General features: G+C 54.4%; 2 protein-coding genes across 2 annotated transcripts in view; both read left to right on the top strand.

The window, feature by feature from the left end:
* Positions 1–4,067: 4,067 nt before the first annotated feature.
* Positions 4,068–8,212, top strand: Rtl1 (retrotransposon Gag like 1). The gene has a single exon (XM_010609106.2). It carries the CDS (start codon positions 4,088–4,090, stop codon positions 8,210–8,212), a length of 4,125 nt encoding a protein of 1,374 aa, XP_010607408.1. The 5' UTR covers positions 4,068–4,087.
* Positions 8,213–8,487: 275 nt separating this feature from the next.
* LOC104851784 overlaps positions 8,488–15,276 on the top strand; it is an 11,497-nt gene continuing 4,708 nt past the window's right edge. The window contains exons 1-6 of the mRNA XM_033766741.1: positions 8,488–8,551; positions 9,253–9,323; positions 9,404–9,525; positions 10,232–10,375; positions 10,641–10,828; positions 14,491–14,561. Of these exons, the coding sequence (XP_033622632.1) occupies positions 8,488–8,551; positions 9,253–9,323; positions 9,404–9,525; positions 10,232–10,375; positions 10,641–10,828; positions 14,491–14,561 (660 nt within the window). The remainder of the gene's footprint in view (positions 8,552–9,252; positions 9,324–9,403; positions 9,526–10,231; positions 10,376–10,640; positions 10,829–14,490; positions 14,562–15,276) is intronic.

Genomic DNA, 15,276 nt, shown 5'->3' with positions numbered 1-15,276 from the left:
CCTCTCATCTCTGCTTCCAAGCTCTATTTTTAAAATCAGATTTTCCTCACTGTACACAGAGAGGTATTCACAGAGGGATTTGCTTCCCACCCAGCACGTTGGCAGCTCTGACCCCTGGGCCACTTGCTCACAAGCACGCAGGGAGCTGACCTGACCGCAGCTCGGGCACTGGCGGTGGTGAGGCTGGGGTGACTATCTGAGTGTTGCGGGGGAGGAAGTCCCATCAGAGGCCTGAAGGGAAGTTGTGATCCCAAACACTAAGTCCAGATTCTTCCCTTTCTTTGGGGCAAGATAGGAATTTCCAAAGCACTAGCAGCATCTCTCAAAGAAATTGTCCTGAGGTTTGAAACAACCTTTCGGGACTGAGTGTTCTGCAGGCCCAGAAGAGAGGCGAGGTGGGCTGCTTGGACAAAGGCTGCATGGGGAACCCATTGAGGGCCCTAAACCACAGCCCACTCACAGGGCATGCTGGGGCTGAGCCTCACAGGAGTTTCGGAGGGACCCTCGTCCTACCCAAGTCCCGCTCTCACCTCATGGGCCTTGACTCCTCACTGACCAGGCCACGGGGCAGGGCAGGGCTGGGCCACCTGTGCTTCTTTACATCGGGTTCTAGCTCCATGCCTGGCCCAGAAAGAGAATGGAGATGTGTTGCTGTAGGAAGTGATGAATTACCGGTTTTCACAAGTAGAAATAAAATATCTGGAAACAATCAAATCAAGATGTGTGTGGGGTAAGGGGATGAGAAATCCAGTCTCTCTAGAGAAAAGCCTGAGGAGGCATAAGCAACTGAACCTGCAAGTTAAAAATTGTATTTTCACACAAAGGGATTTAAGCTTTATCTTGCAAGAAATAAAGTGCAACCTAAAGATTTTCAACACAAGATACACTTGCGCTAAATTCCACTTTACGCTCAGGCATTTTAATTTTACATCTCAGGCATGAAACCGGAAAGGTCTGAAGTTGGGAAAGGCACAGTTAATCTGGTTACCCGGGAAATACACTTGAGATCTTTTGTGGATGATAAATCTACATTTAAAGATTTGAAGCAGGCATTGCTCAAATAGATTTGGGCTTGACGGGAAGAAATCTGGACTTTTCAAGGGGTGACAGGAGCAGAATTTTGTCTCATGCTACAGGGTTTGGATTTTCACTAAAGGGTTTGAGAAATATGATGGTGACACTTTTGGTTATGGAAGGTAAGCCTGTAGGAAAACACAATAAAATATATTTTATGACTAACAGCGTTGGACATTATATTACAAGCAACAGGGAAACATGGAAAGATTGTAAATAGTAAAGGAACAGCCACAAATTTAAAGATCGCACCAAAACATTCTGACTTTGTATGATGGGGAAATGCCAAAGTCTGATTTGCTGGGCATGCCAAGGAGATGTGACTGAAAGGATCTCACCAGAGCTGTCACATGATCATGTGAATATGCAGAAATATTTGGAGTTTAGTTAGAGATTGGAACAAGATGCAATCCCTGCACATGCCTAGGGATTTGATTAGGGATTTGATTTAGTCAATAAAAAGTTCTAACAGAGTGACAGAGTGAGGTTTCTTATGATTGATAAATAGCAAAATAAAATGCATACTTTAATGCAAAGAATCTGGTCTTGTATGCCACACACAATTACGAGACACTGTAGGTAGAATTAAGGTACAATTACAAGATAAAGTTTAATATATTGTACTAGGGAGTGCGAATCTTATTTTAAGGGCTAACATGATCTATTTTAGATCATGCTCATGAGTTTGGATTTAAGAGAATAAAGGGCTTAAAAGAATGACAGGGTGCCGGGCGTGGTGGCTCACGCCTGTAATCCCAGCACTCGGGAGGCTGAGGCAGGAGGATTGCTGTGAGTTCGAGACCAGCCTGGGCTACATAGTAAATTCCAGGTCAGCCTCAACTACATAGTGAGACCCTGTCTCAAAAACACCAAAAAAAAAAAAAAAAAAAAAAAAAAAAAAAAAAGAGTGACAGGGTAAGATCTGGAGTTTTTTATGAAGCAGCCTGGTGATGCATTACATGGTAAAAAGCTGCATTTTAGGTCAAGTACTTGAGACTTTATATGTATCAGTCAATGAAGAACTTTGAAAGTTCTAAAGTGAGGTGTCTCGTATTCCACTGTTTGCACTGAGCTCGGCTGAGAGTCAAAGTTTACGGTGAAGATAACATGATTAGAATTTGTGGGACACAAGTGTTCCGATTTGAAGAGTGAGGATGGTATCATTTTGAACCCGCTTGAGGAGGTGTTTGGAGTTTAGCCAGCCGAGTTTAAGGTGTGCAATGGCGAGAGTTTTGTCTCCAGAGGAATTAGATGGTAAAACACACTTTGTGCTAAGGGGTCGGTATCTGCTGAGCTGGGTAATAAGTGAGCACTGACTGCTCCGCAGCGGGACACAGCCTTGGCACAGGGCACCATCGGTGCTGGGCGGAGGGGCGGGGCACTCAAGGCCCACACAAAGACAGAAGCCGGGGTTAAATTCACAGAGCACGCTCAGAAATTCGCACGATTCTGAACAACCGCAGTCTGCATTTTTATGCCATGCAGAGGAATTTGGATTTCAGCCATTAAGAGATTTTTCACAGAGTAATGTGGTAGTTTTTGTTGGTCAGAGCAGTCTGAAGGGAAATTAGGGAGTAAAATGTATCATTTTATACTAATGGTTCAGACCTTATCTCATAGGTAATTCAGAGACATAAAGCACCAGGCAGAAGTTACAACAGCAAATTCATGCACATGGCGAGAAATGTGACCTTTTATGCTAAGAAAATAACATGGCCAAATTTTTATATCATGCTAAAAGGTTTGGAATTAAAGCCAGTCAAGGTCCTTAGGAGCAGCCTATTGAGGTTGTGGACTTTGGGTTGATTGACTGGTAGATCAATTGCATGGTAAACATTTTTATTTTATCCTAAACGTCTGGAACTTCCTGTTATAGGCAAGGAAGAAGAGGAGGTTTTATATGCTGTAAATGGAGAGATTATGGCATTTTTTATTTGTTCTGCTAAAATTTAAAGTTTGATGTTAAGAAGTATTAAAATGAAATTTTTATAATCCACCATGGATGGTAGATTTTAGGTTGAAGGAGGGAAAGGTGAAAGATTTAATCATTTGTGTATCAAATTCGTAAATCCCTTATGAAGTATAGACTTAATTATGTTAAGAAGGTGTACAATATGAGTTTTTAGTTACCTTACTAAGGAATTTAAATTTTAGCCAATAAAGATTTTTAAGCGCCCGACATGCTGAGATTTTTGTGATCGATGAGCCCACAGATGACTTACTCAGACAAATTTTGTAGTTCAACTGGAGTTTTATATTAGAGACTTGAAATTTTAAAATAATACCTACCTTAGAGGACTTTTATGAAGAGAAAAATGAGTTATTCAATGTGTCATGCATGTTTCTGTGATGATGATGATGATGATGATGATGATGATTATACCTAATTTGTACCACGCTAAAAAAAAAAAATGTGATCTCTACCATAGGAAAAGATATGTCAGAATTCTGTATTATGCTAAACCCTTTACATTTTAGCCAGAGAATGGTTTTGGTGAGTTTACATGTCATATATGTTTATTCTGAAAGGTTTGGATTCAATATTGCAGACAGTAAATAAACACTGAAAGCTTTAATCAGAAGGACTGCATGGTCAAATTTAAGTGTCATGCTAACAAGGGTGTACTTATTTTGAGAAACAGCAGATCTGAATTTTGTATCCTGCTGGAAGGTTTGGATTTTAGCCAACGAGTAGTTTTACATAAGGGAGTGCATTTTTTTCTTATAGCTCAGCATAGTGGTTTTAAGAAAAACACTGAGAAATAGCAAAAGGTGTTAAATTTATAGAGCACAATAACTGTATAGCTAATCTATTGAATAGTCGAAGCTTAATTTGCTCAGGCCCACGGAAAACAAATGTGCAAATAACTCCAAACCAGACATCTGATTGTTTTGAACAGCTGATTTGTTCTTGAGAACCTGACCCTGACCTCTAGACCCTAGCCTGCTGCCTTCACTCCTCACCCCTCCCTCTCTGCTCCCAGGTTCTGATCTCCACACCTCCGAGGTCCCAATGGCTGACCAGATGCAACGCGACCTTACCAATATTGAGGAAACTCTCCTTCCAACCGACGAAATGATAGAACCCTCTGAAGACTCATTTGAGACGATGATGGAGCGTAAGAATCCATCATCAAAACAAATGGAGTCCTCTGAGGGCTCATCCAACACCGCTGTGGAGACCGAGGGCAGCGGAGAGCAGGAGGAGGCGGGGCCAGCCAAGGGCCCAGCCCAGGAAAGCAAGGAGCCCCCCAGTGGCTCTGGCCAGGAAATAGAAGAGCTGCCTACTGATCTACTCCAAGACATGGAGGAGCCATCCAGTGGCCCATGTAGGGAAATAGAGGATCCACCCAATGACCTACTCCAAGACATGGAGGAGTCATGCAATGGTTCTCACCAGGCAATGGAGGGTTCACTCAATGAAGCATCTGATGGGACGGAAGAAACATTGGTCAACCCATCGGGATCCCAGGAAGACCAAGATGACAAGACTAACCTGGCATCGGGAGGGACGAGCCTTGAAGAGGAGACCCAGACGGAGGGCCCTTCTGAAGACATCAGGGCCACGATGAGGTCCATCATCTCACTCTACTTCCAGATGCAAGACCTCAATGAACAACAGAGAGTAGCAGAGGAGATCTTGGTTCAGGGGATCAATGCTGGCCAACTGCCCTCCCCGAAGCCCTTCTCCGGTGACCGCAGAGAATACTACGAGTTCATCGTGCTCTGCCAGATGATCTTGCAAAGCTACCCAACAACATTCTGCAGCGACCACCTGCGCGTGAAGTATGTCATCGACCACCTCACTGGCTTCGCCCTGGAATGGGCTGAATCTCTGATCCAGCAGAGCAGTCCCGTGTTGGAAAACTTCTCAGCCTTCCTGGAGGCCATGTCAGAAGTGTTTGAGTACAAGTACACACGGCGTGTGGTGGAGGAGGCCATGTTCAATATCAGGCAGGGAAATCGCACTGCCACTGAGTACATCACTGAGTTCCAGAGCCTCATACCCACCTTGGGCTGGCCAGACGAAGTCCTGCAGGCCCACCTGTGCCAGGGGCTCAGTGAGGAAATCAGGCATTTTCTGTTCCGGATTCCTCAGCCGGATTCCCTGGACAGCCTGATTGTCCTCATCCTGCAGATAGAAGACAAGCTGGAAGAGAGAAGCGCCATGCTCAGGTTGCCTCCCGAGTCCCGCCCACGCAGCCTGATGGACTCACCTGCTTCAGAGAAGTGGACGGTGAGCAGCTGGCTGCCCTATTCATTCCACCCAGGCATCAACCGCGCCCATGTCTTCCTGCTGCTCCTGGTGAGGGTGAATCCTTACCATAGCATTGCGGTCCAAGCTCTGGTGGACTCGGGGTCCGAAGGCAACTTCATGGATGAGAATTTTGCCCAAGAGCACTACGTGGAGCTGTACGAGAAGCCCTACCCGGAGGAGATCCACACTGTGGACGGCTCTCTGATCGGCCAGGAACCTGTGTGGCTCTACACCGAACCCCTGGTGTGCATGCATCAGAATCACCAGGAGTCCATTGAGTTTGACATCATACCTTCACCTAACTTCTCTGTGGTCTTGGGTGTCAACTGGCTCAGACTCCACTCCCCCGATGTCGACTGGATCCAAGGCCGCTGCACCTTCCACTCTCCCTACTGCCTGAAGAACTGCTTCAGCCCACCCCCACCATGCATCGTACTGGAACGACACAGCGTGAGCCTGCTCCCCGGACTGCCGCACCCCTATTCAGACCTGGCCGACGTGTTTAACCCGAAGGAAGCAGATGATGAGACTTCCGACCAGCCAAGCTCAGACGGATCCGATGATCTTTCTGAATCAGAGCCCTCTGAGCTTCAGCAGGCTGGAGACAGTGATCACAGCGAGATCTTTTACGAGTGTCCCTCCACCGTGCCTTGGGAACCTGTGGGTGCCAGGATGCAAGAGGAAGCCAGGCTGCAGGAAGAGTACTGGGATCTGCATGACATGCTGACTGACAGACAGGACTACATACAGATGATTCCGGAACTGTTTGACCAGTTACACGGAGCAACATGGTTTACGAGACTGGAGCTGCGGGGGACCATTGCGGAAGAAGGCGTGAACGGAAGCCGGACAGAAGACACATGGAGAGCAGCATTTGGCTTAGAAGTGCAAGACATGAAGAGCTACCAGCCCTTTACTCTCTCTTCGGACCCTATCATACCCCAGAACGTGCTCCACTTCATCCTGAAGGACATGCTAGGCTTCTTTGTGCTCTCTTATGGGCAGGAAGTCCTGATCTACTCCATGTGTCAGGAGGAGCACATCCAGCACGTCCGCCAGGTGCTGGTCCGGTTCAGACACCACCGTGTCTACTGCTCCCTGACCAAGAGCCAGTTCCACCGGCACTGCGGTGAGATCCTGGGCTTCCGTGTGACCCCCAAAGGGGTGAAGATAAACAAGGGCGTCATAGACGTCATTGTGGGCTACTCTACCCCTAGGTCCCGGAAGGAACTCCAGAGCATGATCGAGTTCATGTTCCCCTACCGCCACTTCGTGGAGCGCTTCGCCATCATCGCAGAGCCGCTGGTGCAGCTGCTGCTGAGCTTTGACCGCTTCCACTGGGGGGACGAGGAGGAGGAGGCCCTGGAGTGCCTGAAGAGGGCGTTCCGCAGGGCACCCCTTCTCCACCACCCTAAGCCCCAGAACCCATTCTACTTGGAGACTGGCATCTCAACCTCTGCTCTGTACACCTCCCTGATCCAAGTTGATGAGCACACTGGCAAGACGGTGACCTGCGCTTTCTACTCCCGAAACCTGTCCCCTATGGAGGTCGACTACCCTCTAGTGGAGATGAAGGTCCTTCCAATCCGGGCTTCCTTCATGGTGTGGTGCCGCTACCTGGAGAACACCGAGGAGCCCATCATGATCCTTCTCAACACAGAGGATCTAGCCTCTCTGAATAATGACAGGCTCACCGTACTTCTCCCCGGGCATTGGGTCTTTTTCTTCTCTCATTTCAATTTTGATGTCATGGACTTGCCAGTGCTGGATGGCAGCTGGCCCCCGCCAGCCTGGAGAAGCTGCAATCAGAGAGCCCTCAGGAACAGGGTCGCTCGGCCAATCCTTTTCTTAGCCACGAGGGGTTGCCTCCCGGATGAGACAAGCGACTCTGAATCTGAGGAGAGTGACAACCTGTCCGAGCAGGATGAGCTCAATGAGCTGAACCTACAGCAGGAGCTCCTTGCCCTCATACCCATCGATCACATCTTCAACAGCTTCTTGGCCAACTTCAGCATGGCCCAGATCCGGTCGGTCGTGCTGCACTTCTTCCGGGGGCTCCTGCACTGGCAGAGCCTCCTGGCGCCCGCGTCCCTCCTTGTGATGCTAGACACGAGGCAGCGACCCACGCTGCTGCCCGCCCCTCCCCTGCAGGTGGCCTGGCTGGAGCCGCGGCACTCCCAGCGCCTCCTCCTGGATCCTACCCTCACCGTGAGCGCTAGCATGGCTGCCGCCCTCACCCAGCTGTTTGGCCAGATGCCACCCTTCGTGGGCGCCAACCCTATCCCACCCCGAGAGCTGGCCGACCTCATCCTGGGCTCCCAGCGCCGGCAGCATAACGCCCTGAACCAGCTGCCCCCTCGGGGCCTGCGGTTCAGCCCTGGCTTCTGGCTACTGCTCTGTGAGTTCTTTGGTGTCAGGGCCACGCGCACAGAGCGCGGTGCCCCTGCCCTGTCCCAGCCCCACTACCTGGAACTGCACGTCGTTGGAGATGAGGATGTCGTCTTGCGAGAAGCCCTGCAAGACGACCTGCAACGTTACCGTCAGTGTGGCCTGCATGACGGCCTGCAAGACACCTCGCAGGACGCGCAGGACAACGACGTGCAGGAAGCCCTGTCCCCCTCCGAGGCCCCGCTCCGCCCACGCAGCCTGATGGACCCTGAAGTCCTCGACATCCTCAACAGCCGCCTGCTCTATGTGCCCGGCCCTGATGGCCGGCTCAGCCTGCTCAGCAGGGAGCAGGTGGCCCAGGCCCTGACTCAGTTCCTCACCGCCATCTACACGCGAGCAGCACACACCCCGTCCCAGGGAGGGGCAAGCCTGGAAGAGCTGCCTGACCTCGAAGAAGATGAGGCTGTCGAAGATGATGATACCCTCGACTGAGATGCCTCCTTCCCAACCCGGAGGCCTCTCCTACCGTGACCCAGCAACTGCCAGCCTCTCTGCTGCCTCCCTGCACCTTGGCCAGCTTCACGTAGACCCAATGCCCTTTCCTGCCAGTCCTGACCCAAGGGGGAGCCACCTGTAAAGGGCAAAACTTCACCACCATCTGTGCTAAAGGACCCAGAGCTAGCTCAGGGCTATCACACAGCCCCGTCTTAATTCTCCAGGTCCCAGGCCTGGGACTGGGAGTGATTCAGAGAGAGGAGAGCGCAAGGATGAGCAGAGATGACCCCGTGACCCATGGCCGGATGCAGCAGCAGCAGCGGCAGCAGCAGCACAGTAGGTGCAGCCAAGCAAGCAGATGCTGGAACCCCCACCCAAGTGCATCTTGGGACACTGACCTTGGGTGCTCCACGGGCTTCTTCTACCTCCACCTTGGTGTTCCTGCTCCCCTGGGCCCCACCCCAACCCCTCCATCCGTCCCACCCCACAAGCAATCCCACCCTACTATCCAGTTAAGCTCCCTCCTCACAGACTTCATCTGACCCTGAGCTCTGGTCTTACCTGACTGCCACTCCAGAGCGTCCGACGTGCCACTGCCACTTACCTGACTTCCCCGAGACCCTGGGACTCCCCATGGGTGGCTGAACTGAGGGGGAGCCGTGCCCCTCCCCTCCCACCACGGACACTGGACACTGCATGGCCTCAAGCCAGCACTGAGGGAGGGGACCCAGGAGAGACTGTGAAGGCGCCAGACGCCAGCCTCCCACACCAGGGAGCCGAAGGTGCCCCAACCAGAACCCCGCTTATTGCCTTGCACTTTCCCATCCCTACCTTTTCTCACCCCTAAAATAAAGCAAAACAAGAGTATCTGACTTCGTGGTTTGCTCTAAAAGATGGGGCAGGGTGGGGTGGACAAGCAGGGGAGGGGACAGATTGGGGTCGAGGGGAAAAGAGGGTGGTGGGAGGGCGGCAGGGCAGGCCCATCGGGCACCTCTGAAGGTGTCGCCCTCAAGACCCCAGAGGCCTCCTACCCCTAGGGAAGCCACCCCACTCCTACATGGACTTGGGTGCTGGCCGCTCCAAGCTCATCCCAAGGGGGCTTTCAAGGGTAATGGGACCCAGCTGCTGCTGCCTGAGAGAGGGGACCCAGAATCCTAGTGCCCTCTGGCCCAAGCCTTCTCATCACAGGAGAGACAGGGCGTGGGCAGGCTGCTCTGCCAGCCTGGGCTCCAGAAATCGCCTCACTTTGCCCCCTATGAAGAAGGCCTGGGTTCCCAGGGCCCCCACCCCAAGTCGGGGAAGCAGGGACAGTGACATGCACTGTGGGCCACCACTCCTCAGTCCCGCATGTGCTCACCCCTGCCAGGCCACATCACCATTGGGGGTGACCCCTGCACTCCCAGAGTGTGCCCAGCCTGCCCAACCACACACACACACACACACACACACACACACAGGGACCTCACGTGCTGGGGACACCCAGGACCTGTCCCTGGGTCTTCTCCCCACCCCGCCCAGCAGGAGCGGAGCCTGGGGGAGGACCCTCCTCTGTGCCTGGGAGCATCAAGCCTGAGAACCCAGTCACACCTTGACCCTTCCTACCGAACCATTCTCCCAGGAGCCTCAGGCCAATACCGAGACCCTAGGGGTGGCTAGCTGCCACCCACCACACACCTGGCTATCTGAAGACTCTACCCCCGACACAGCACCCAGAGATCATGGTCAGGATCTCAGGGCTCAAGTCAGGGGCTCAGGTTCACCTTGGGCTTTGCCCTGCTGCTTCAGAAAGTCGCCAACCGAACTCACGGAGTTCCCACTCACCCCACCCACCAGGGCTTTCCGACGTCCAGAGAGAATTTGGGGACATCAAGGCCCAGGGAGGACTGCAGACAGTTGAGGACAGAGCTGGAGCTGGACCCCTCCCTGGTGGCCTTTGCCCTCTCACCCTTGCACACCATCTGTGCCACCTGGGATCGCGGGCCCAGCAAGGAACTCCCACAACTGCTGGCATCACAGAGGCCCCAGGGGCCTGAGGCCCCCACCCCACCTGACCCCCTGTGCTCACCCCAACAGCAGCCCCAATAGGCAGCATGGCCTGAGGCTACAGAGCACCACCCTTGGTGACTTCGTCATGGAGGGCCCCCACTCCTGCCTCGCTGGGTGACTCAGGGAGGGTGGGGTTCACCTCACTGCCCCTCTAATCACTGTGACACCTTGCCTGGCCTCCAGTGGGTGGAGGCTGAGCCCTGGGGTGGGGACGATCCAGGTCCTGAGACTCCAACCTGGGTCCCATGAAGGCCACACCTGGGGGCCCAGAGGGTGCCCCTGGTTTGGGAGGGGGGGAGGGAGAGCACTGCGCCCCCCGCCTAGGACCCAGCCTTACCTGCCAGGCCGCAGAAGGCAGAAAAATGGGACCACCTCACAGGCTAAAGCCAGAGGAGCAGTCACTCAACACCAGCCCGCCCTGCAGAGGGTTCACACCCCAAAGGCGAGCATGTTCACCCACGGAGCACCTGCCAACTGTGGCACCACCAGCCCTGTCCACCCACAGGTCTCCATCCACAGGGCTCTGTCCGCAGGCCCAGGAGCCGGCTGACCAGATAGAAGCAGCAGGTTAGTCTGTCCCTATCTTCTTGGGGAGAAAAAGTTTTTAAAAGACACAGCACAAACCTTATTTCTCCTGAAAAAGAAGGGGAAGGGAAGGAGAAAGAAAAGTTGGTGTTAAAGGAAAGTAGAGAGAAAGTACAGCACAGCCTGTGACTGCTCTGCCCAGCAGGCTGCCACCCACCAGCTCCCACGCACAGTGCCACTGCTTTCCACTGTGAGACCTGGAGTCCCCCACCCAAGCCAGACACCTAGCCAGTTTGGACAATGCCTAGCAGCCAGGGAGAGTCCGAGTGACCCCTGGGAGACCCACGGGTCACCCTGCCTCAGTCACCCTTCAGTTTGACCTGAAGGCCCATCGCCTGGGCTGGGCACGCACCAAGGTATCTCTTGAACCCGCAGCACCACCACTCACCTGCAGCCCAGGCTACTGCTCCTCCGTCCGGCGTCCCTCCGGCAGGCAGGTTGCAATAGGGACCCTGTGCCAGGAGCTCTGCCAAACCCTGAGAATCTGGCCAGAGCAGAGGCAGGAGGTCCCCTCTGTGCCCACCCAGGGACCTGGTCTGCTCCCTGTGAAAAGTAGCAAGATGACACGGAAGCCGGCACTCACCCCTCGCCCATGGGTACGCAGGTCCTGGGTATGCTCAGCACACCCCACACACATATCATGTGCCCCCAGCCCCGGCCATCCAGCCTCCTCCCGCCTCTGCCCACCCTGTCAGCCGCAGGGTAAGGAGCAGGTAAGGAGGGGTTGAGAGGGGCTGGGGAGACCAGGGAAGGAAACAGGCTGCCTCTCGACCACCCTAATGGCTCCACGAAGCAGGCTAGGCCACCCCACCCAGTGCCCCTCTTTGCCTGGGCTGGCTGCTGTGGCTGGTTCTGCGGTTAATGACAGCAAGGTCCCCTCCGCCATGCAGGGCCTGCGTGGGTGGGGGAGACAAGAGACAGAGGGCACAACACCGCTGCCACCCCTGTCACTGGTTCCGGGCAGCACCAGCCTGGGCAAGGACACAAGAGGAAGAATGGGGTGCCTGTGGACAGTTGCTGGAGACCCAGGGTGAGGGGTGTGGGGCAGACGGGGATCTCTGGAAGGAGAGAGTAAGCAGCCGCCTATGAGGGGCCTCAGCCTCCTGGTCATGAAAAGGTCCTGGGTAGAGGCCGAGACCCCTCAAGGAGACCCTCCTCAGGGACACTGCCCAGGGCACCAGCTCTCTCATGCCTGCCCACTGTCCTGTGAGCTGGAGCCAGGTGGGTAGGGCTCTGCCTCTGGAGAGCCTGCTCTGGGCCACAGGGTTCTAGGGGGACCCTGCGCCCAGCCCCAGGGTGTGTCCCACTGGGGGTATAGCCCTTCCTCCAAAGAGGGGACCTCAGGGATGACCCAGCCCTAGACCCACCCCTCCAGGACCTTGGGAAGCTGTGGGGAGAGGGATAGGGAGGCAGGGTGGGAAGGAGAGAGACAGAGCCAGCCCGCAGAGCATGCTAGGATAGCAGCAAGCTGGAGGACACGTCCCGTGCAGCCGAGGGTGCAGAGGAGGGTCCGGGGGCTGCTCATGGTTGAAGGGGATGAAGAAAGGCATCATATAGGAGCTGAATAACTGTGCAATCAACTCCTGTATGAAGCCGTTCCCACCCCCCAACTACCGACTATGGGCCGTGACCCTCCTCCCTAAAGCCCAGTGCAAGCGCCCAGAAGGCAGGTGGGAAGCCTGCTTCTAGCAGTTAGCAATGACAGAAAGGCCAGCCAGCCCAGGCACTGGGCAGCACCCACCCCCACCCTGGCCTGCCTCTTCCAGCTGGACCCCGAGCCTTGTACGGCCCCCAAACCACCCCAGGAGACAGTGGAGCCAGGGCCGGTGACAGGAGAAAGAGGGCGTGGGGGAGGCCAAGGGTGCTGGCCCAGGGCCTAGGGACGGGCAGCATCCCCCAGTCGCCTGCCAGCCTTGCTTGGGCATTGGAGTGGGGTGACCACAAGCCCTTTTAGGGCTTGGCAGGAAGTACACTTCCCAGGCAGCACCAGGGGTTGCACCAGGGTTGCACAGGCCGGGGAGGGGGAGGTATAGCAGGGGCGCTGCTGAGCAAGAAGGATCTCAATTGGCTGTGGGGTATAGTAGCAACACCCATGAACGAACTGAGACCCAGGCGCTGTACACCTCAGAAGGACCACGCGGGTGTGGGCTGCGTCTCTGTGAGGTCCTGTCCCCAAAAGCCTCATCTGCCCCTGCACAGCTCCCTCAACCACTGCATCCCCCTTCCCCACCAGCGTCCCGGTCAGGCCAGCCACTGTCACACCCACAGGGACCGGCACTGGGGAGGTGGTAGATAACACCTGGGAATGGATCCCTGGTGATACAAAGTTGCCTGAAGCCTACAGGGAAGGAGCTAAGGCCCTAGGGAAGGGGCTGATGGGGTGAGGAGGAGAAAGGGCTCTGGGTGACCTCATGGGGCAGGGGCTCAGGCACACGCAGGTCCTGAGAAGGTCCCATGCCTGAGCAGAGATGTGTGGCACACTTGGAGGGGGCACCACAGGTCACAAGGAGAGGAAGGTGCTCAGTGTGACACATGCAGGAGGGGTTCTATGACACAGCAGAGGAGGGACCAAATGTGACAGAACTTTTCATGACACACACAGAGATTCAGTATGACATACGCGTGAGGAGAAGCTTCCTGAGACACAGAAAAGAGGAAGAGCCCCGTGCCACACGGGGCTGGGATAACCCATAGCACAGGGGAAGGGGTCCCGGTGACATGAGGGAGGGAAGGGACCCAGTGTGACACCGAAATGAAGGGCACCTTCCATGTGACACGTGTATGGAGGAGGCTCTTGGGGTGACACAGATGGGAGGGAGGTGTGTATGACACAGAGGAAGGGAACACTCCATGTGGCCCTGTATGGAGGAGGAGCTCTGGGTGACAGGGATGAGGGTGCCCAGTGTGTGAGGCTAGGGAGTCTGTGACACACGAATGGAAGGGACACTCTCTCTGACACATGGGTGAAGACCCTTAGCATGGGTGGACTCATGTCCACAGGGGTGGTGGACTCCAACGTGGGGGTGGTGACACGGGGATGGAGGGGACACTGCCTGTGACACGAGTGAAGGAGGCTCCTGAGGTGATACGGAGAGGGGCCAGTGTGTAAAGGGGTGAAATGGGACACCCCATGTGACACACGAGCAAAGGAGGCTTTTGTGGTAACACGGACAGCGAGAACAGTGGGCGAGGGAGGTGTCTGTGTGACACAGGAATGAAGGGCACCCCTTGTGACACACAGGTGGTGAGAAGCTCAATAGGACAAACACAATTCAGTGTGACTCGGGGGCACAAAGATGTGCTCCGAGTGACAAGGAGAAGTGCTGGATGGGACTCAAGGAGAGGAGCGCACCATGACCAGAGTGGTGTGGGGTTTCCGCTGGAATCTGGGTGTGGGGACAGACTGCAGGCCACACGGGAAGGGGCTGGGTAGTGGGTAGGTGAGAAATGGAACAGAGGGAGGACTCAGCATGACCCCGGGCTGTGCAATCAGGGCCCGAAGTGACGTAGGAAAGGGTGGAGCTTAGGGACACATGAGTGACAGATGCTCTGTGTTTCTGACACCTGAGGGGGACCTGGGCTGATACATTAGCTGGAAGGGCTCCGTGTGACCCAAGATCAAGGGAAGGCTTCTTACAACACAGGAGGAAGAGGAGCTCGCTGCCGACACTGCATATGGCAAGGGCTCCAGGTGACACTGGATCAGGTCAAGAAAGTAAGGAGTCACCTAGGATAACACCTGAGTAGGAGGTGTGACCTGCAGGGCTCCAGGTGACATGTGTGGCTCAGGACAAAGGGTCATGGGCGAGGAAATGGGGAATGAGGGCCTCGGGACAGGAGTTCTGTGAGACACACTCAATAGCAGGGGGTGGCAGGGTCCCTGCAGACACAGCACCAGGAAAGGGACTTGGTGTCACACACAAGAGAGGCTCATGTGACACAGGGGGAGGGAAGGCAGGAGCCCTGTGTGACACAAGGTGGGGAGGTGCTGCACACAACATGGGGGCTCCATGTGAATGAAGGTGAGTAAAGGGTGTGACACACAGATGAGGGGTGGGTTCCATGTGATGTGTGAAGGGGCCACTTTTGATGCAAAATTAGAAGGACTGGGTGGGACACATGAAAAGGATTTGAGGGGACAAAGGGTGAAGGAAGGAATTCTATGCGACACATGGGAGAGAGGTGCTCCCTTTGGACATGAGTAAAAGACAGCACCTTCCCTCACAGTGACACATCAAGGGGCTCTGTGTAACTCGTGGCTAAGACGAGGGAGTCTGTGGCATGCAGGTGAGGGAGGGGCTCTACAAGACAGAGATGGAGTGAGGAGAGGGCTCTATGTGACACAGAGAGGGAGGGGCTCTATGTGACACGTAAGTGATGGGAGAGATTCTGTTTTTGGAGGGTTTTCTTTTTTTTTTTTTTTTTTTTTT

This window comes from Fukomys damarensis, unplaced genomic scaffold (genome assembly GCF_012274545.1).
Source record: "Fukomys damarensis isolate Sample0158 unplaced genomic scaffold, DMR_v1.0_HiC HiC_scaffold_21, whole genome shotgun sequence".
In the NCBI taxonomy this organism is placed as follows: Eukaryota; Metazoa; Chordata; class Mammalia; order Rodentia; family Bathyergidae; genus Fukomys; species Fukomys damarensis.
The sequence above is the reverse complement of the archived record's forward strand: the minus strand, read 5'-3'. Positions and strand labels throughout refer to the sequence as shown.

Excerpts from the sequence above, each read along its gene's own strand:
- Rtl1 (XM_010609106.2), top strand. The coding sequence starts at position 4,088 with ATGGCTGACCAGATGCAACGCGACCTTACCAATATTGAGGAAACTCTC.